Source organism: Sinocyclocheilus anshuiensis, unplaced genomic scaffold (genome assembly GCF_001515605.1).
Source record: "Sinocyclocheilus anshuiensis isolate Anshui unplaced genomic scaffold, SAMN03320099.WGS_v1.1 scaffold1358, whole genome shotgun sequence".
Classification (NCBI taxonomy): domain Eukaryota; kingdom Metazoa; phylum Chordata; class Actinopteri; order Cypriniformes; family Cyprinidae; genus Sinocyclocheilus; species Sinocyclocheilus anshuiensis.
Window position 1 is genome coordinate 108,678 of NW_015557142.1, and position 23,060 is coordinate 131,737.

The 23,060-nt window shown below is 37.8% G+C and overlaps 1 protein-coding gene across 3 annotated transcripts in view; it reads right to left on the minus strand.

The window, feature by feature from the left end:
* Nucleotides 1-272: 272 nt before the first annotated feature.
* LOC107678076 (protein kinase C and casein kinase substrate in neurons protein 1-like) overlaps nucleotides 273-23,060 on the minus strand; it is a 50,985-nt gene continuing 28,197 nt past the window's right edge. The window contains exons 1-10 of one of the 3 annotated variants that reach the window (XM_016473192.1): nucleotides 16,783-16,980; nucleotides 12,260-12,380; nucleotides 8,296-8,452; nucleotides 7,882-8,117; nucleotides 7,230-7,373; nucleotides 6,841-7,016; nucleotides 6,206-6,326; nucleotides 5,649-5,764; nucleotides 3,217-3,413; nucleotides 273-2,217 (exon numbers count right to left, since the gene is read on the minus strand). In XM_016473192.1, the coding sequence (XP_016328678.1) occupies nucleotides 2,108-2,217; nucleotides 3,217-3,413; nucleotides 5,649-5,764; nucleotides 6,206-6,326; nucleotides 6,841-7,016; nucleotides 7,230-7,373; nucleotides 7,882-8,117; nucleotides 8,296-8,452; nucleotides 12,260-12,319 (1,317 nt within the window). In that variant the 5' untranslated portion in view covers nucleotides 12,320-12,380; nucleotides 16,783-16,980 and the 3' untranslated portion in view covers nucleotides 273-2,107. Of the gene's footprint in view, nucleotides 2,218-3,216; nucleotides 3,414-5,648; nucleotides 5,765-6,205; nucleotides 6,327-6,840; nucleotides 7,017-7,229; nucleotides 7,374-7,881; nucleotides 8,118-8,295; nucleotides 8,453-12,259; nucleotides 12,381-13,091; nucleotides 13,115-16,782; nucleotides 16,981-23,060 lie in introns of those variants that run through there. The other 2 variants (XM_016473195.1, XM_016473194.1) reach the window with 2 other exon arrangements.

Consider the following 23,060-nt stretch of genomic DNA (forward strand, 5'->3'; position numbering starts at 1 on the left):
CAAGGATATGTTTTTTACGTGTATTTACACTTTGATTTGAATGAAAACAGCGCATCCCTGCAGTGCGGCTGCCTCCCGGTTTTCATCCAAAACATCTTAAATTGTGTTCCGAAGATGAACGAAGCTTTTACGGGTTTTGAACGACATGATGGTAGGTGATTAAAGACAACATTTTCATTTTGGGGTGGAGTATCCCTTTAAGTGTCCAAATAATTCTTGGCCCACTGTACAGTATATTGCCTGCAAATCATAGTTTGGCACCATGTTTCAACTTTTATTTTAGTTAGTATTTCAGAAAGTTTTTTTTTACGCGCTTTAAACACTAGCCTTGATGCAAAACCAGAGTGTGTTAGTTAACAGGCCATGAAACTACATAGAATCAATTTATCAGTTGTGAATATAGGTAACAGTAGCTTTTGAACTTGATGTATGTGGATGTACAGGTGTGAAATTCACTCGTGGATTTTGTCTGTTCAATGTGCTGTGCATAAGTAGCCCAAATAATGCACAGGAAACATTCATGTCCATCTGAAGAACCTTGATTTGGTATCAAGAGGTGACCATGAACAGATCCCAAATAGAGATAATGCTTGTACAAGACCTTCTTTAACTAAGAACAACACATGATTTTGAGAACGAGAGATGACACTGTGCAACGATCAACCAGTTGGACAATTTTGGCTATGTTCAGAACATCATGCTTGCATACCATGCAGTATATAATATGCATAGTAGGTACAGTATGCAAATGTTATATATGCATGGAATACCTGGATGATTTAGTTTATTTACAACATAGCATGGACCCCATAATGCAATGTGCAGCTTGATGAATAAAAATCACGGCTTTAAATAATTCTGGTTCAACATCTCTATTTCGGCAGTATCATCCAATTGAAATTCAAGACTGATTGTATTATGTCATGATACCTGGATGCCACTTGCATGCAATAATGGATCTTAGCCAGGTTAGACGCCATGTTGAATTTAACACGGATGAAAACGAAGCTGCGAGGGATAGATTTACAGTCTTTACAATGGCACGCACTGTATAAAGGTCCTAGATCACGTCATTTTTGCCGAATCACAACTTCCAAAACAGTTGTATGGAGTTTTTGTCTACTGAATGTTTTTCGTAATGATGTTTCTTCAGCTGAAGAATCGATATGTTGTTAAACAGCAGCACAATCCATCGAACACACTGTGCTTCAAGTCCCTCACAGCCTCGGTTTCATTCCTGCCAAAAATTAAATACGGCACTACCCCGACTAAGGTCTATTGCATGCTGCTGTTTGAAACGTTTCTTGTTGCATAATGCACTGTTTCACATACTATCTTTAATAATAGTATGCAGTATCCATACTACTGCTTAGGTAGTATTCTGTTCTGAACATAGCCTGAGATTTGCCACCACTTCCAGGTGTGAGGTTGAAATGAGTCTGCTGCCCTCTGTGGTCACTGTGGGAACTGCATACAGTACAGATGGCCTGAGGAATCAACGGCTACATGCTCCATAGCGCATGCTGCTATGCATAAAGACACAGACATCAAGAGAACGATACCAAATATAATAATCAGCGCAACGAGGCATGGACCGGTGGTGAGAGCAAGAGAAAAAACGAATAGCCCGCTGTGAGTCATTTTCTGTTTAACACGTGACACTGGACGAGTATCTGTAATTGCACACTGACTCCGTTTGATGAACTTTGTCCTAAAATACAGCAGAGTGGCCACGTGAATATCTGTTCAGTTGGATATTATGCTAATGTCAGTAATAGAATTTCAAATAACATGTAATCTGCACAAATAATGTGTGTAGCCTGTACTTGCATAACTGATGGGTCATTTATTTGTATGTGTATGTATGTATATACTCTTTAAATATTTGCAAATAGATATTAGTAGTGAGCAAGCTCTTCCTCTCCTCCCAGATAAGATCAATATATACAGTGTGGTTTTCTTTACTAAGATTTTTTGATTTTAAACAAGACTGCATTGCACATCTTCAGGGAAAGTCGTTCATATTAAGTCTCTGGCGTTTTTGCCATGTCATTCGATCGGACAATCAGAGCTGCCTCCAAAGGTGTGTTGTCCTCCAGTCAGGTGATCAGATTTCCTCAACGTAATTGGCCGGGTATAAGCCTGTCTGGCCATTGTCCAGACGACCTCTGCACCAGCCCTGGTCATCTTCCTCTTCGATCTTAGTTAACTCATCACCTGTGGGTGATACAGAGTGCAACATATCCGCCATATGTGTAGTCAAAAAAAAACTCATGTGGTATATGGATGAAATTTAATATAAAGACTTTTCATAGATTTACATCATAGTTACAGTTTAAAGGAGTAGTTCACTTCCAGAATGAAAATTCTGTCATCGTTTTCATCATTTACATTAACCCTCCACTTGTTGCAAACCTGTATGAGTTTATTTCTTCTGTTGAAGACAAAAGAAGATATTTAGAAAAAGTTTAGTGTCCGAACAGTTGATGATGGGCACCACTGAATTCCACACTATTTTTTGTTCCTACTATGAAAGTCAATGGTGCCCATCAAACCTGTATGAGTTTCTTTCTTCTGTTGAACACAAAAGAAGAAAGAAACTCATACAGGTCTGGAACAAGTGGAGAGTGAGTAAATGATGACAGAATTTTCATTCCTTTAAGTATTGTGTAACAAATAATTCATTGCACCAGTCTGCCTTAAAGGGTTAGTTCACCCAAAAATGAAAATTCTGTCATTAATTACTCACCCTCGTGTTGTTTCAAACCTGTAAGACCTTCGTTCATCTTCGGAACACAATTTAAGATATTTTTGATGAAATCTGAGGGCTCTCGAACCCTCCCATAGACAGCAAGGTAACTACCACGTTCAAGGTCCAGAAAAGTACCAAGATGATCGACAAAGTAGTCCGTGTGACATCAGTGGTTCAACTGTAAAGTTACGAAGCTACGAGAATACTTTTTTGCACAAAGAAAACAAAAATAACAACTTTATTCCACTTTTTCGTCTCTATTGCGTCACTTGTGGACATGCGTTCACGACAGTATCATGTACGATGACGATCGTAACTGAATCGTAATGGCAATTTTAACAATGACGGCGAGCGTGTGGCGGCCACACGCTTGCATCATGGTACAGAATTTTCATTTTTGGGTGAACTAACCCTTTAATAATATTGTGATGATCTAATATCATTTATTTTGCTTTGCACTTCACCTGCTTTGAAGCTTAGCTCATCCTGCTCTTGCCCTTCATAGTCGTAGAGCGCTCGCACTCGCACACCTCCTCTGCTGCTCGAGTCTTCCTCGAAAGAGTTCGCACCGCCATTCGTCTCGTTGCCCGAGTATCCGGTGGGCTGCTCGTCATCTGACCATTCTGTGGAGTACGCCTGGTTCTTATCATAGCTGCTCACACTAGTCAAAGACAGGGGACACGTGCTGTTAGCATGAAGCAGGAAATACAGTAACAGATTCCATCTTAGTTTGCGCACTTGTAAAGCTATAAATTAGAACCACATAGTTTTACAGCCAGATGCCAACAGAACTTTTTGAAGTTTGGTTATTTGGAAAACCATCTACAGGTGCATCTCAATAAATTAGAATGTCGTGGAAAAGTTCATTTATTTCAGTAATTCAACTCAAATTGTGAAACTCGTGTATTAAATAAATTCAATGCACACAGACTGAAGTAGTTTAAGTCTTTGGTTCTTTTAATTGTGATGATTTTGGCTCACATTTAACAAAAACCCACCAATTCACTATCTCAACAAATTAGAATTCACAATTAAAAGAACCAAAGACTTAAACTACTTCAGTCTGTGTGCACTGAATTTATTTAATACACGAGTTTAACAATTTGAGTTGAATTACTGAAATAAATTAACTTTTCCACGACATTCTAATTTATTGAGATGCACCTGTATGTGCATCATGTTTCAATCAATCAATGCTCTGGGGCTGAATAATAATGAATATTCAAAATATACTTTCATGATGCTTTTACTTGAGATTTAAAATTGAGCAATACTGTGAACACTACACACATTTTTAAGTGGTTTTTAGTTTGTCCATTAAAGACTTAGATTCAGAGACCAGTGTAACCCCTGCCAATGTAAATAAATAAATAGCTATTTAATTACCACAGGGTATGCATAAAATATGTGGCAAAATTACAAATAAAATTAAATGTTTTAAATGTCATGATTTATAATGCATCCACTAAGTCAAATTAAAAGTCCTGAAAATCCTGTTGATAATTTGCTATTATGCTTTCAGTTTTAAGACAGGGCTGCCATTACTGAAATAAAATATTTAATTTAAAAATCTTTTTAAAAGAGACATCGGATGAAATTGTCACTTTTTTTTAGCATTTAGCTGGATTTCTGGCGTATCTGCCAGTAGGGGTGGGCGATATAGCCTCAAAATTACATCACGATATTTCAAGAATATTTGCGATAATGATATTTATGACGATATAGAAAAAAATATGGAACAACGTTTTATTGGTGATTGCAGCTGGCAGGCAGCAGCATTTATTAGTGCAAACAAAATGAAGGGCATTTTCCAACCATCCTTTTCCAATGAGCTACTGTCAGATCGATGACAGACTACCTAATTCGAAGTGTAAATCTATTGTCATAAGGTGGCAGCAGCAGCATTATATTGCAGACTTGAAGCAGACCGATCGGTTTATGATGTCAAAATACCGCGAGAGTGACTTAAGAGTGTGCGCTCGAATATGTTCTGGAACCGCTCTCGCGATACTTTGATGTCATACACATGTCTGCACAGCACAGCTTCAAGTCGAACACACCTATTAGGTTTGTGGTGTTGTTGTTGTGCGCGCTAGGGAACGTAAATGCGCCATACGTCATCGCGTCGCTATATCATTGATATGACACTTTTTTGTCATGTAAAAATGTATACCTGTGTTATCGTGGATGGTATGATATGGCACAACCCTATCTGCCAGCTCAGAAAAGCTGAAAAGAAAACATGCAGCCAGTTTGTTATGGGCTGTCTGATTCTGAAACAGTTTCAATCTGCAGCAGGTTTCTACGTAGATAGCTAGCTAGCTATTTGAATAAGACCACCTCCGGGCCATATATGGAGTCCAAGGCAGCAATTGTGTCAATCCCTTGCCTCTTCCCACACGAGAGAGGGGCGGGGTGAGCAGAGCTCATTAGCATTTAAAGAGACATGCACCAAAATGGCTCGCTGTGAACAGAGCTGTTTTTGACAAGGTAAAAAGGGTGTTGTTTTACACGACCATTGAGGAATTTTAACCAAAGCGTGTTACAGATATTTCATGAAGACCCTACAGAATTACACCAACTTGTGGAGAATGGGGATCCGATGTCCCCTTTAAGCCATTTCAGAACCATTATATAAAATTTTTTTTAAATATAACTCAGCACAATGATACCTACAACTTTTTATTCTCTAAAAAAAGCCATTTAGTCAACTCAACTCGAGAACCCTGTACAGGCAGAAATAATTATTGATCAGAAGAGAGTTCTCTGTTGAACTTCAAATCCTTTTTTTAAAGAGTGAAGATGACAGCAATCAACCTCTAAAAAGAGAAAAGGGTATTGTAGATAAAAGAAAGGACACTGGAAAGGAATGGGGAGAGCAGAGATGATGTCTGACCTGCCGCGGTCTCCTGGTTGACCTGCATGCTCTGTGTTCGGAGTAGCAGGAGCGACTCCATCTGGCTTCTTCTTTTCTCTCTTGGCAACAGCATTGGTGGCTTCTGGGTTATATTCCTGAGAGGAACAGATTCAGAACAGATAATCAGTGTTTCACTATAAACAGCAACTGAACATTTGCATTTTTCAGGAAAAAAAAAACAAAGTTCATTTAACATGCCAGTGTACACACTAAAAAAGAGAATATTATAGTTGTCCCTGAATTTGTGTTGCTAACCCAAAAACTACTATATCAATATGATGAAACATCTAGCTTGGAAAAAAATCTAATTTAACGCCATTTTAAACATGGTTTAAGAAAATCAAATTCTAGAGGGCAGAATTTATGCAATTAACCCTTTGACTTAAAGCCTTACTGGGATTTTAAATCTTGTGACCACTTTGACATGTGACAACTAGCCCCGGGTTCCTGTATCTTTTAAATAAACCCAGAAACCTGAAAAGGGCACATGACTGATTAAGCCTCTAATGTTTTTTTGTTCATTAAAATTTGTGTACCTCAAACTGGGGCCAGTTCATATGCATGCCAGGACCGTGATTATTACTGAACCACTTGAGATCCTCTTGTGTGTTGGCAGCCAGAATGGTGCGTTCAAACTCACGGTACACTGACGCATAGCTATAACATGAAAAAAAAAACACAAACTCATGAGTAGGCTCTGACAAGTACACCTAAACTAGACTAAAAGTAATCTAGACAACTGCATTGCTTTCACTCCAGTGAGTTGTTAATCACTGCGGATGAAACATGAGCCAGTGAGTTGAGCTCAAAAATTCATCAATTAACTGAAGACTCAATGCAAATGATAGGTTCATGAATTAGACATAGCTACTACATTCATGAACACACCATGTCAGTGTGTACTTGTATTCCAGTCTGTACATCACAAAATCACTACTGTGTGCTTCAAGAGACTATATTATTACCTAAAAAAAATAGACACAAATGAGTCAACTATTGACAGACTGTAAAAGTACAGCGCACTAAATTGAATGTGAGCAGCTCAGATAATTTGTTCTTGAAACAATTTGATCACAAATGAGATCTGGATTTCGTTTTGGTCTCAGCAAAAGCACAAACTATTATCTTTGTGATTCGGTACAGACACACTGGTCCTGGAGTTTTCACTGACTTTTGGTTCTCGGTGAGGTTAAGGTGTTTTTTGATGTCCAGAAGAACCTCTTTGAGGAAGGTCAGTCGTTTGACCTCGTGCTGCTGGCATTGGTCAAACACCTGCTCCATGCACTCCATGTACTGCGGTGTGCACTTCGACAACTCATCCAGAGACTTCTCGTACTTCTCCTTCGCCTGCAGCACACACACAAACACACAGCATGAGACACAGCCTCCATTAAAAAAGAATGCTAAGCTAAATTGCACAAAAGTACCTCGGAATATGCTATTTTTGTGCTTAAAACACGGAAATAGATGAAAATCACATCACCGATGTGGAACACGGACAAGCCAAGTGCACTCTGAGTGAATAGTAATTGAATTTGTTTCATCATTAGTTTTCCGCACCTTCTGCACGTCCTGTTTGCATTTCTCTGTCTTCTCGTGGAGTTTCTTCTGCTGGTCAGGAGTCACGGACGCATCTGCCTCACGGGCTGCAGCCAGTTTCTCCTCTTTACATGCCATGTGATAGTTCTTCTTTGCCGTCTCCATCTGCAGCCAGACATGCAACACTTTAACTAAGCGCAATGCTGCAAATGAATGGATGAAGCTTAGAGAATGCTTAGTTAAACTGACTGAAATTGTGAAACGAGTTGTTATAATAGAGTCAGGGTCAGTTCTGAGGACACTACAATGCTTTCAAGAATTGTTCCAAACCAGTTTGCTTTCTTCCAGGCTTTAATTGCAAACATTATGTATAAAAGTATCATAAAAGTAGAACTTCTGAATCTATGTGCTATATGCCAAGTCTTCTAAAAACCACATAATAGTGTTTTTACAGAAGATGGAATGACATAAGAGTGAGTAAATAATAAAAGATCAGGTTTGAGTGAACTATTGCTTTAAACATGTAAACATAATGTAAGCATAATACATCAGCTGTATATTTAAATATGCATTTAAATTACTGATATGCATAATTTACATGCATATTAATGGAATCATCCCATAAAGGTACATTAACACAGAATTTACATAATTAAAATCGTATTATTTGTACCTCTTTGAGTTTCTTCGCCCAGGGTTTCTGGGCTTTCTTGAAGCCCTCTTCTGCCTCTTTGGTTTCCTTGAAGCCACCCATCATCTGTCTGTGGTACGAGTCTTTCTGCCAGTTCTTCACCATCTCGATGTCCTCGTTCATCAGACCGTTCTTCACCTCCTGATGAAGTTCACTCACCTTATCGGCCTCTGTCATCATGGCAATCCAGGCCCGCTCCACAGAGCCGTACTGAGGCCCTGGCCACACACACACACACACATACAAAATCAGAAATGCATACAATAATATACTGAGATGACTACTACATTTACATGATTTACATCAGAGTTGGCTTTTTCCAGTAACAGTTCTGAAAAATTAAAATAACTGCTTAAAAAATCTTGAGGATGAAGAAAAAAGCTTTAGATTTCTGACCTTTCTCGATCAGTTGCCTCCACCTTTTGGACCATTCAGTGAGTTGCTGGCTGTAGGACTTCTCGATCTTGGCACGTTCCTGAAGGCAGTTCATAAGATCATTGCAGAGTCGATGGCCGTCGTCAATTCTCTTGACAGCACGCTTATAATTTCCCACCTAAAAGAAAAAATAAATCATATTACATATAACTTGATATACAATTCTGCTCAAAAGTTTACATAACCCATGAAGAATCTGCAAGATTATATTATGAAAATTGCATTTAGTACTGCTCTGATGAAGCTGTTTGACATAACATACTGTATATGCACATATGCTTACCGTTTAAAAGTTTGGGGTCGGTAAGATGTTTTAAATGTTTTTGAAAGAAGTCTCTTCTGCTCACCAAGATTGCATTTATTTGATGAAAAATACAGTAAACAGTAATAATGTGAAAAATTATTAAAACTTAAAATAACTGTTTTTTATATTTTAAAATGTAATTTATTCCTGTGTAAGTACTATCTGTTCTATTTCTATTCTATCTACTTGTTTTCTTGTCACAGCATGTCACAATGTGCCTACTGTGTAGGAACGAGGAGACGAAGGAGCGCGGAGACGCAGGAGATCCAGAAGCATAATACACTTTATTTTCTTCAACACAAGGGAACACACACGTATCACATGGAGATGACATTTAAGACCCGACAGAGAGAGACTGAACCGACTAGAGTTAAGTACACAGGAAAACGAGGATAATTAACTAGACATACCTGGAACAAATTATCATAATTTAACATGAGGGAAAACTGGGTCATGGAGCACGTCAGGGGAGGAAAACACAAAACACTCCCCGCTCCCGGAAGGACGCCACGCGCCTCATAACCAACGGGGAGGGGGGTGGGTGCTCTGGAGGCCTCTCAGGACAGGCTTACAGGGACGGACGGCCTCCAGGGCGGTACCCATTCCGGGACCCATGGCGGAGCAGGCAGACCAGGAAGCCATGGCGGAGCAGGCAGTTCAGGAGGCCCAGCCTCCATGGACGGACCCCTACGACCCCCCCCCCCAAAAAAAAATCTTTGGGGAGAATGCCAGTTTCAGAGGCCCTCCGTAGGTCTAACTCAGGAACTGTGGCCCTCCCTGGGCTTGACTTGGGGACTGGAGCCCTCCTTGGGCTGGACGTGGGGACTGGAGCCATTTTTGTGCTAGACTCGGGGACCGGAGCACTCCTTGGGCTGGACATGCGGACTGGAGCCCTTTTTGTGCTAGACTCGGGGACTGGAATCCTCTCTGGGCTAAAATCGGGGACTGGAGCTCTCTCTGGGCTAGACTCGGGGATATGAGCCCTCTCTGGGCTAAACTCGGGGACTGGAGCCCTCTCTGGGCTAAACTCGGGGACTGGAGCCCTCTCTGGGCTAAACTCTGGGACTGGGACCCTCTCTGAGCTAAACGCGGGGACTGGATCCGACACTGGAGCCAGCTCTGGGGCTGGAGCCGACACTGGAGCGAGCTCTGGGAGGCGCTCTGGGGCGATGATGAGGGCGGAGAGCAGTCCTTTTCGCCTCATCCTCCTCTTTTGGTTATGGGTGAATGGCGTGGCCGGTGGGCTTGACATCGGCAATATTTTTGTGGAAACCATGATACATATTTTCAGTATTCTTAGAGAGTTAAGAAGAACAGCTATTGATGTCCAAGAAAAAAAAAATGGCCCCAAACATTTTAAGTAGTATATAAACATACAGTATATTTCACAAGACAAAATAATATAATATAATATAATATAATATAATCATAGCATTTTTCTCCAAAATGTTTGGAGTTACTCGTATAGGAACACCATATAGTGTACCATTCTCCCTGGTGCCTGCAGGTGGCATAAGAAAGGAATGAGTGTGAGTGATAAGAGGGGGAAGGGACTCATTCTTGTGCATGTGAAGTTACGCAATGACTGCCACAGCTCTGTGTCCAAGTGCTCCTAGAGCTCTAATCCTGCGCTTTGCTGCACTAACAATGACATCATAACCACACACACACACACACACACACACACACGTCCAGGGAAGCTCTGAGAGACTTTGAGTTTTAAAGAGATGGGTTTAAAAGGGATGAAAAACAATGTGTCCTCACTGCAGTTATGTCAACAGGAATTTATAAACAACACAGGTTATTTGAATGCCTAAAATGATTGAATATTGTAAAATGCTGAAAAATACTGACATATAGCTCTAGAGGGCAGTATATGGTACAGGGGTCTCCAACACATTGCTTGATAGCTACTAGTGGCTCGTGGCCTGATTGGAGGGAGCTCGCCAAGACGAACTTTTCATCCAATCAGAGTGAGCTATAGACAGGTGTCTCACACCTCCAATGCAAATTAAATATTTGTGTTGACTTATCAGCCATGAGGTTATTTTAATTATTCCATTTTGTATTTTAATTATCATTAAATCCGTATTTGATTATCGCGATTTGAAAAACTCACGGTAAGTACTGTACTGCTCAGCCTTAAGCAAAGTTAGTAAGAGTCTCACGCAGGCGCATCATGCAGAGTAGGTTTCGTTTTGTGTGAAAACTTGACTGAATTAAGGCAGACAGCTGAGAGAAATGTATGATTGAATGAATTGTATGAATGCATAAGGGGAAACCAACTGTCTTCAGAAAAGTTTCGATGGCATTTTCTTTTCATGTTCCCACATGTAATGCATAATAAAGCAGTATTTTGCAGCACTGATTTGTTTACAGCGGTTACCAGGAAACAGTTCTATTTCTGCTGGTCCATAAATGCCACCTGCTGTCAGACAGTGAATTTACATTTTCATTCAGCCCGTCTGTAGTTTGTGTTCAGACCAAAGCAAAATTAGGCCAAAGGTTTGTTGTAAATCTTAACCAGTCGATGGAACATAGTCTACCTCGTTATACGAAGTGTTGAGATTTTTAGAGTGCATATTAGCTTATAACATGAAAGATAAAAGACAGATAAAATAGAATGTATCATTATGACACACTCTTTTCATAATAAATAAATAAAAATAATACAAAAATTAAAGGCTGAAATGTGAGGTTTATCATTTTATAAAACTTATTATGAATATTTTTTGTTAGTTTAAAATCCGGCCCTCGTTTTTAATGTTTTTATTTCAATGTTTATGCATACAAAAAAAATGCAAAGCTGATCATTTTATTTGTTGGTTTTCGACATAAAACTTGATGAAATTATTTCAGTGTGTGTATCGGTACTTTTTGAACTTGTCAAACTAAGTTACAAATTACTCTCATATTCTGGTTACCTATACAAAGTTGTATTAAGCTGTATCAACTCAAAAATAATGAACTACTTTACTTGAACATTTTAAGGCAAGCAGTTTCTTTAGTTTTCTTAGTGAACTCAACTTATTACATTTCACAGTGTAGTATTCCATTCTGAACAACCTTTAGAGCAAAGTACTCCTTCTAGGCAGAAGGAGTCATATCAGCCTGTAAATAAAAACCCATAGTAGCACACGGCGGGGCTCTTTATTCACCATCAATAAGTCAGACACACGAAACTGGCACTTCCAACGCTTTCAGACTGCAGTCAGGATGCAGGTGCTGCTCTGGAACTCAATAGACCTTGTGCTGGAGTATCTACTTAAAAACTGCTCAAAAAAGAACAAAAACACACACAAAAAACTAGGTCTAGGCATCGCTATCTGAGCACTGATTGAATATGCGATCACTTTGACATAATACTGACATGATGTTAAGACTGTAATGGCTGCCAGATCCTCACAAAGGGTGATATGAAGGGCTCTGGCAACATCACAGGGGCCGACAGTGTCATCTAAATAGAGCTCATTGTGAGCTTTCTGGCAGATTCTGATACTGTGAACACAGCATCCTCCTGTTTTCCAACCATAGCTGGCTAAAACACAACATAACTATTGATGACCGGCTGAATAACTTAACAGTGTAACATTTAAAGGAAGGAAGTGGTGGTCTTTGTACCTCCCAAAAGCTGTCCATGGCCTCATCAACGACAGCGGATTCATCGTAAGAGCCAGACATGGTGCTGGGTGATGCGAAGCAAGACTGAACACGTCTGCAGAAAAGCGGACTTCCTCAAGCACTAAAGAGAGAGTGACAGAGACAACTTAATGTATGAATGCCATTGAATTCGAGAACAAAATATCAAAACAACTGGCAAATTGATTTGAAAAAAGCATAAGCACAATTTTCACAAAACGTGTCTGAAGTGATAAAACACTAGATGTCATATTCAAAACCAAGAAATTTTTTTTTTTTAAACTTTGTGATTGCCAAATATTAGAATATGTTCATAGTTTTTGTGATTCTCGACACCTGTGTTTACTCTGCTACGACACTGGTTGAACTTGAGGAGACCTGACTTCATACATCCACTAAAATAAGCAATAGACCAGTTGGTTTAATAGTCAAAAAAAATTATTCTGAAAGCTCCCGAAGCATTTGAGGGCAGCTGACACTGAGACATGCTGGTTTCAGAGTCCGTTCTCATTTAGGCAACCTGCTTCTGCATCAGTTTAATAGTAGGAAATGATAGGAATGCACACGTAAAACAAAACAAAAATGCACTGTAAGCTCAAGCTCAAAGATAGTATTCAAAGAAAGAGAGATGTTGACTATAAACATACTTCATAATTCATTCATGGAAAATGATCAATAACAATAAAAATAGTTCAATCAAATAGAGCAAACTATTTTTGTCTGTTATTCCATTGTGTGTTAAGTATAGCGTGTTGAGCTCTATTCATGGTTGCTGAGTTGCTACACTGCAAATCTGCCAGTTAGAAGGTTCCACCTCTGTTAGGATGTTTCCACTGGATTAAACAGCATTAAGCTATGCAAAGAATCACACTTCTATTTTGCACAATTTTTCATCGCCAACCTGAATTCTTTTTTTTTTTTGCTAGTATGCAATATACTAGTTAGCAGCAGAATGTACAATGCAGTGCTAACAACATAATATTATCATGTGATGATGCTCAGTCATGGTTCAAGATGAAGAACACACGAGTCTCAACAGTGTTTATCAGAGTTTATCGACAAATAAGACAAGGACTTTTAGAAATCAGACAGTCAAGACGTATCATGAAGTAGAGACAGTTTATTTGACATTTATGCATTTGCTTGTGAAAAGGAAGTGTGCTTAGTTATAATGAATGTGCACTTAAAATGTTAAAAGCGTTTAAAAACGTGCATATGTAATATTAATGAAATAAAAGGCCGCTTAAGTGTATTTCAGGAGACACTTTCATGGCTGTTTCTTAAATATAAAAATATGGAATTTTTTTTTATTTAAAAGGAGCACTTTGTAATAATGCCAAATTAAACGTTTTAACTTAAAGTACATTTTAAATAAATATGCCTTTAAAATCTTTTGCCATGTTTTAAAGCAGTGCACTGACTGACATACTAAAGCACATGTAAAGTTATAATTTTAACTGTAGGGTTTTTCCCCCCAATATTACATTTAGAGGTAATATTTAAAATGTACTAAATAGCAACATTACAAATGTGTAATTACAAATATACATAACATACAAGTTTCAGTAGAAATGACTTTAAAGTATATTTCAGTTTATCATAGATGCTTGCAAGTACATTCATCACTTTAACCTAAAAAAGACAATAGAAGTAATTATGAAATTACATGTAAAGATGAAACAAGCACTTATAAGTTCAACTAATTGCATTAAGCATACATTTAAATGAATACATTTTCATTTTGGAAACATTGTGCAACATTCACATTGCAAATAATATGCAACTAAATGTCCAAAAACATTGCATTCAGTTCACAATGAAGTATATTCTTAATTCAATATTCTACATTCAAAGTTAATTATTTCCACACTTAGTAATCTTTTTAAAAGTTTACTTCTTTTTCACAAGGGGTTGGCAGATGTGTAAATCCAAAGCAAATCTGCAGTCCAGAAAGGTATACATTTTACCAGTTAATGACTTCTCTGGAAATCAAACCCAAGACCTCGTGCGCTGCTCTAGTTTTTGAGCTTCAGAAACACTCATTTGACTAAGTCTGCTGACTGTATGCAACAACGCCTAGAAATGCTGCATCCTGCCACTTTACTAATTAACACATTTACCACAAATTACTTATCAAAGGAAAACAAACTGTTGTGTATGCTGTCAAAAATAATTACAATAAACCAGAACCTGTGTGACCCACTCTACCACAACATGGGCTTCATAAAGCTGAGACAAATATACATAGATTGATATCACAGTAACCTGGACCCCTGAGCAATGGGAAAGTGAAAATGGTTTAATGAGTCTTTAACCCAGTTTCTAAAACCCAAATTCCTTAAGCCCACAATGTCTGATGACACATATTGAGCACAACAGAGGACCCATAATGACACAGGCAGCCATCTGGCAAGAGTCTTCAGGTTTCTTAGTTTATTAGCTATTTGCTCCTCGTGGCTTTATAACAGCCAAGTAATATGAAGCATTTAACATTAAAAAAAACATTATTGATGTTTGCATATTAATGATAACTGCCCTACAAACTGTACTTGAATCATTGAAGAGTGATTCATAACCAGAAGGGCTAAGACAAATACATAATTGAACATAAATGGATGGTTTATTGAGAATTTCCATATTCATTTCTTAGAAAGCTCTTTTCTTCATGAACAATGGCAACTGTACACTAAACAAACTGTATTAGACTATAAAAAGTGTTTACACTGAATAAAACGTTATTTTGCTCAACCCACTGTCAAATTATTTTGCTTTTTTGCATGGTGATCCTCTTATGGCAAGCATGAAAATCAACATACAGTCGTACTGATTTGAATTAGAATTGCTCATGAATCATGTCATGAAACCATATCCATTTCACCAATATTATGTGTAATGTGTAGTATATGCTTCAGTACATTCAAAACCCCCTGCCCAGGAAATTTAGATGAACCTCCATGTTACACGGTAGACATAATGCCACCATTTAAATATTATATCATAGAAACATAGAGGCGATGATATCAGCAATAGCATTGTGTTCAGTGTCAGGACAACAGCTGGGTTTCAGTACATGTAATATTAATATTTCATGATTTCAACAGTGAGACATATTCAGCTCTCACTCATTCAGATTATGAGGACCAACGTGAAAGGACATTGTTTCTCTGCTAGAGGCGTCTTTAGGAGTAATTCGATAAGAGTAAAGAATAAGGGTCTGTTTACACCAAGGACGATAACTAACTTAACTATAACTAAAGTCTTAATATTTATCATTCTAATTCTTTGACAATAGTGAAGTCCACACCACAGCTATAATGTCAACAACACAGAGGAACAATATTGATGGAATTGTTTCCACAACAATCTCTTTTAGCTGATGAATAATAAAAACATTGACAGCCCTGTTGAAAAAACCAGCATATGCTGGTTAGGTATGTTTTGACGCTGGGATTCTGGTTTAAGCTGGTCCTTTGCTGGTTTATTCTGGTCCAGAATCCACCCGACTTTAATGATCTTGAGCATTTAAAGGTGAAAATGACAAAACTGCAGCATATAACAAACAGAACGTTATCAACCAGTATCCGTCCACTTTTAAGTTTTAAGTACACTACAAGATAACATTCAACACAATTAAGCACACTTTTTTCACAAGGGGATTGCGCTTAATTGTGAGTAGTTGGTAAATAAGACAAAGGTTTGTGCACTGATATTGTGTGCATAAGTTATAGTAAATATGTTTTTTGTTTTGTTATGTACAGTGCTAAGTATGTCATGCCAATAAAGCAATTTATTCGAATTGAGTGGCACAACTGTTAAGTGAATTTGCACTGAAGAGATCTGCACTTCGATCTTTTTTCTTCTTTTTCTTGTTTCTAATTTTATTAGAACATTTTCCAAACGGACTAATTGCAGTGATTAGACACAATGTAACCTGTCAGAGGGCAGGAAAACAGTGACATAAATTGTTGCCAGCATGTGAAAAACTATTATCATAACTTTATATTTTCATAAGACAAGACTGTGTTGTAGCCTGAATTGCTTACTGCAAAGCATGCTGAATCTACTGCTGTATTATTTTATGATTATGCGTTTTGGATCAACTAGCTATGTAAGTGTACCAAAACAGGTAATTTATAGTCGTATACTGATATTGAGATGTTTTATATAGTGTCAGATATAGACTAGCTTCTCTCTGTGTAGATTTCAGCTCTGCTCACTCTCAACCACCTTCATGAGACACACAGTACTGTAGGACTTCACACATATGCTGGACACTTCTGGTCACACTTTCGTTTGGGGATCAATTCTTACCATTAACTAACTATTAACTGTGCCCTTTGTCTCAATAAACTCCTAATCTGCTGCTTATTAACAGTTAGTAAGGTTGTTGTTAAGTTAAATTGTTAATAATTGATCCCTAAAATAAATTACTCCAAATGACAAAAAAACCTTCCATGCACAAAGTATCCAGCTCTTTGTTTTGATAAATCAAGCTATGAACTTACCACCAGTGAATCCATTCACAAACAATGGTAGGACCTTTAAGAGTAAAATAATCCAGATATCATTACACAGGTCCGGTCGGTGATATTACCGGTCTTTATTGTTTTAGTTCAGTACTTGTTTCTTATGCGGTCTTGGTTGTGGAGTGCGTCTGGAGCTCATGCAGAGGATAATCCTGTAGTGTTCCACTTGAATGGCTTAGACAGCATGAGGCGAGGGGTTACGGGGAGGAGCGAGAGAACGAGAGAGAGAGAGTTGTTTTGTTGATTTAAAAAAAGCTTTCGACTCTATTTGGCATGATGGTTTACTAAACAAATCATTACTAATTGCCATTGGTGGAAAAACATTTGATGTTATACAATCCATAAAAACAGTAAATGTGCGGTCAAACTGGGGAATCTCAGAACTGCGTTCTTCCAGCAGAGCCGTGAAGTGAGGCAGGGATGCAGTCTGAGCCCAACACTGTTTAACATCTACATCAATGAGCTGCCAGAAGCTCTGGATCTGGATCCCTGGCCTCACTCTGCTTTGTTATCCCTCACTCTTTGTTATTGTCTTCTTGCATTACTGACAAACTATTTTCCTGTTTGACACTGTAAAGCTGCTTTGACACAATCTGTATTGTATAAAGCGCTTTATAAATAAAGGTGACTTGACTTGACTCTGAAGTCAAATGCCTGCTGTATGCGGATGACCTGCTTCTGCTGTCTCCCACAGCTGAGGGTCTCCAGCACAGCCTGGCCCTGCTGGAACAGTACTGCGAGGAACGGGCACTGACGGTAAAACTGGACAAAACCAGAGTCATGGTCTTCCAGAAGGAGGCCAGGTCTAAGGGAAACAGATACCAGTTCACTTATGGAGGAGAAGTCCTAGCACAGCACTAACTACACATACCTGGGCATCGAGAATTCAGCATCAGGGGGCTTCAGTCTAGCTGTAAAGGCCTTGAATGAGAGGACCCGGAGGGCATTTTATGTCATAAAATCACGGTTTGGCCAATTAAAACATGGATCAAATTACATCACCAATTCTACTGTACGTGAGTGAAATTTGGGGACCAATATTAAGGTTTGAAAATTGGGATAAAAGTTTAATAGAAAGAACACAACTGGAATTTGCAAAAAACTTTCTAAGGGTAAACAGAGGCACTTCTAACAATGCCTGCAGGGCTGAACTGGGCTTATACCCCTTACACATTGAAATGCCAAAAAGAGCTGTTCGATTCTGGCATCACTTGAGTTAATCTGACACTTAATATATTCAATATAAAGCCCTTTTTTGCCAATAAAACCCCCACAGCGTCTCATCCTCTAAATATACTCGCGCTTAAACTGATGAATGAACCTCATGCTGAGTCTGACTCCAACCACGACCCCAACATTTATAAAATAAAAATAAAAAGTTTACAAAAATCTAATTATGATGAAAAATTTTAAAATTAATTTGGTTAATTGTTATTCGGCCCTAAATAGAACCACCAAATTGGCAAATTACTTAAATCAATTAAACAATTAAAATAAGGACAAATTGTTTCAAAATATCGACTCAAGGAAGACATAAAAAATCCTGGATACCAAGAGAACAGCGATTATGCAAACATTGTGACATGAATCAAATAGAGGAAGAGAAACACTTTCGTCTTGTCTGTCCCAAGTACACAACTACAACAGACATATTTTTTCCACAATCTGCAGCATTTAATTTTTTATTCTTTACTCTAAATGACTCAGAGAAACTCCACTATGTATTTGGAGAGGATGACATGGCAGCCAAACTAGCTGCAACATTTGTATACACCATACCAAATGGTTAATCCATTGTATTCATTTGGTTCATTTGACATATTCTTCATTGTACATTGTAATTGTTATAATTAATAGTAGAGATACTGTCTGCTCGTTTTCCCTCTTATTTATTACTCATCTATCGTCTCCTTTATTACTTTGGTGCTGTAATTATATTCTGTATTTTACATATACACTCTAAAAATGCTGGGTTAAATATAACCCAGCGCTGGGTTAAAAAGGGACAAACCCAGCTATTGGGTTGTTTTGACCCAGCGGTTGTTCAAAACAACCCAACCGCTGGGTCAAAACAACATATTTTAGAGTGTACTTAAAATGCTTTGGCAACACTGTAATACAAAAGTCATGCCAATGAAGCTACTTGAAGAGAGAAAGAGGGGGGGGGTTGCGCTGGGAGAGGCTGTCATCACACCAGCACACTGGGAACATTGTGATGGAAAGTTGCTGGGTTGCTCTGGTGAGGGGAAATTTCTGCACTTGCTTTGTGATTTTAAGATGAAGCAGTGGAACCCATCATATTGTAAAATTAAACTCAACAACCTCAAACAATCACACCAAAGCAGTCAAGATGGCAAACAACAGAAAGGATGCTTTGATTCTCTAGAAAAAACACTCAAACAGCCAACCTTCAGAGCTGAAATGACAATAACCACATCACTGCTTTAAAGCAGTACTACATTCATCATGTATGCATTAGGAAAATAGTATCTATGCTTGCGAAAAAGAATACTGAATGTGCACTTAGTGTAGTGTACTTCAAATCATATAAAAGTATATTTTAAAAAACTGTACTTGTAGAAAATATAATTTGAATGAAATAAAAGGCCACTTAAATTAACTTAATGAGTGTACACTTTTATGACTGTTTTTTTTTACTTTTATGAAGTGCTATTTGCTAAAATGTCAAATTAAAAAGTTTTACTTTAAAATAGCATTTTAAATTATTACGTTTGAATCATCTTTTGTTATGCTTTAAAGACATACACTCATTTTGATGTGTTGACTAACATACTAAAGCACATGTAAAGTACTTGAGTACAATTTTAACTGTAGTGTGTTATTTGATATTGATTAATATATTTTAAATCTACTAAACTGTAACTTCGGTAAAACTTTAAAGGTGACATATCATGAAAATCTGACTTTTCCAGGTTTTAAGTGCTATAATCAGGTCCCCGGTGCATCTACCAACCAAGGAAACGTGAAAAAGATTAACCCAGTAACTTTGTTTTGGGACGCCTTTTTCTGCAAGCGTCTGAGAAAACGAGTGTGTCTGATTTCGCTCCCTTGGTGACGTGGCAAAGGGATCTCATTATAATATTACCGCCCCTTAATCTGTACGTTTCCACCCACGGCGCTGTCATTTGATTTCACAAGCGACAACGGTGTACCAGCTCTAATGCCGTGGTGAAAGTTTGAGCAAAACATGCTAACTGTTCTGCCTTTGGCTGCACAGACGAGCACAGAACACTGTTTAGATCTAAAATAAACATGCGATTTATTTCCCAGCAGTTTACCTTCACAGACATAACCAACTGTTTTTGTAACTCGTGTGTTTTTAACGTAAACTTGTGTGTGAATGAGAACTTAGTTTAGTACTCACATGCTGTGACAGCCGCTTTCTGTGCGTGTGCTTCGGATGTGTGCTCTCAGAAAACCGTATATCTGAAGTTTAAACTCGTATGGTTTAAACCGCAGCGCAATAAACATGATAATCAGAACCAAAACAGATGTTTTTTACAAGGTCCGTGCTGGAAGCAGCAGCTCATTTGCATTTAAAGAAACCTGGAAGGCCCGAAAAACAGCGTGTTTCTGCTTCCACTCAAAATAGGCATTTTCAAAATGATATAATAAATGATCTGTGGGGTATTTTGAGCTGAAACTTCACAGATAAATTCTGGGGACACCAGAGACTTATATTACATATTGTAAAAAGGGGCATGATATGTCTCCTTTAAGGACTTATTCTCACTATTAACTAGGTGCTTATTAGCATGCATATTACTAGTAATGGCTGTTTATTAGTACTTTACTTATAAAGCACATATTAATGCCTTATTCTGCATGACTTTATTCTATATCCCTTAATCCACCCCATACCTAAACGTAACAACTACCTTACTATTAATAAGAAGCAAATTAGGAGTTTATTGAGGGAAAAGCCGTAGTTAAAAGTGAATTAGTGTTCTCTATTCTAAAGTGTTACCGTAACCGCTTACAAATATTTGGTCAGACTTTAGTTTGGGGACCAGTTCTCACTATTAACTAACTATTAACTATGACTTTTGCCTCAGTAAACTCCTAGTTTGCTGCTTATTAATGGTTAGTAAGGTAGGCCTAGTTGTTTAGTTTAGGTATGGGGTGGATTAAGGGATCTAAAATAAGGTCATGCAGAATAAGGCATTAATATGTGCTTTATAAGTACTAATAAACAGCCAATTTGCTAGTAATATGCGTGTTATAAGCAGCTAGTTAATAGTGAGAATTGGTCCCTAAGCTAAAGTGTTACCAAACATTTAATTTCAAATACATGACAAACAGGTTTAGTGGAAAAGCTAAGTTGACATGGTAGCAGTACAAACAAGATGGTTTACCTATCGCCAGAGATGCTTCTTTCGCAGCATGTCTAATGCGTCTTATGTCTCTCACTGCTGAATTAAACCTTCAAGCAGCCAAAGAAATAACACCAGGTTCCTGACGTGAAGCCTCCACAGGGTTGGACCCTAACAGTGGTGACAACTTAAATCAATCCAGTAATTAAATGAGGGAATAGGCAGATGAACTGAGGGGACAATGTCTGCTTGACTTGAACTGACACAGACAGGAGGACAGAGAGAGGACAGAGAGACTCAGTGTCTGAGTATGTCATTATTAGCAGGACATCATCACATTGACAACAGAGTAATGAGGATACATTTGATACATGTGACAGAGGCAGTATTCATTTCAGATATTTAACATGACTTTGCTTATACTGTCATCTGTCAATCTTTCCTTTATCTTCAGGACTGTCAATCGATTATTTGAATCCAGTCAAGGCAACATTTAAGATTAGGGAATACATATTCACTATTAAAGGGATAGTTCACCCAAAAATGAAAATGTGATGTTTATCTGCTTACCCCCAGGGCATCCTCTGGGTCATAAAACCAGTGGTATCAGCATTAGTTGCCATGGGGACCAGGGGCCTGTTCGGCTTTCCTAGGGTGTTACGCATTTCGGGGGAAGGGTCCATAGGTCCTCATATGGCTTGTTAACTGAGGTGTGTTACAGAGTATTTGTTAAATATAGCTAACAAAATATATATTGTGTGTTTGATTGGTCCAGACGCTACATAAGTGACTAGTTTAGGCGAGACACCCCAGGTGAATAGGGTAAAAAAAATAACTAATATATATCACCATATTTACCCAGTTGATTGATTACATTTATGAATTACAAAAATTATTTTTTTTTGTATTTCATGTTTTCTGAAATGTTGTTTAAATATGCAAATGGGGTTCTATAAAATTAAATATGCACTAATTTGCATACATTATCATATCACTCCTTAAATCAGAAAATACTGACAACAGCCAGAAAAAAAATTAGTAATTTTCACCATATTTTAGGAATAAAATGTATAAAACCAAGCAATGTATGTACGAACAAACCCCTCTGTAAAAACCTTCCGAATATAGACAGTAATAAAACTGTAATTTGTTGGTGTATGTAAGTGTTACTGAAGTAGATATTTTGGCTCTGAAATCTCATTTTGAGAAAACGGCCTTTCAAGATATGAAATTGAAATCTACAGATGCAAATAGATAAAGTGCTATTTAAAAAAAAAAACACTTAAAATTGTATTTTGGATGGTTTCTTTCCACTAGTCTAAAATATATATATATATTACACCGCATAAAAAAATATAAAAATCTCAAAATTGACAGGTGCATGAAAAAACTGTTTTTGTCTGTAGTGTCTCACCTTAATAGTGAATAAGTGTTTCCTAATCTAAAGTGTTACCCAAATTAATTACAGAATATGCATATAAATAATCACAATGAATAAATGAATGATGAAAATATCAATCATTATATCAATATATAAACATAATTTAAATATTATCCATTTTTCAAGTCATTATATTAATGTGGCAGATGGATTATAGGCACTGATTGGCTAAGTCACTATATTTCCACATGACTGTTGTCTGCAGTAACAGCTGCTGGACAGATTTGGACTCTTGGGCTGACATGCGAATTCACAAAAATATGTTTTGCTTTTGGTATCTCAAACTTGAATTGTTCTGATGGTTGGAAATCGCCTTGTTATTGATTTTATATACAGGTCGCAGAACATTATTAAACGTGCACATTTTAAAAAGCATACAATTGTAGTAAATTAATGTGTTAAACTGACTTTTATCCACAGCAATTTGGCCTGCAGTTGAGCTACAGGAACATCAAAGAAATTAGCATTAAACGCTAAAGGAC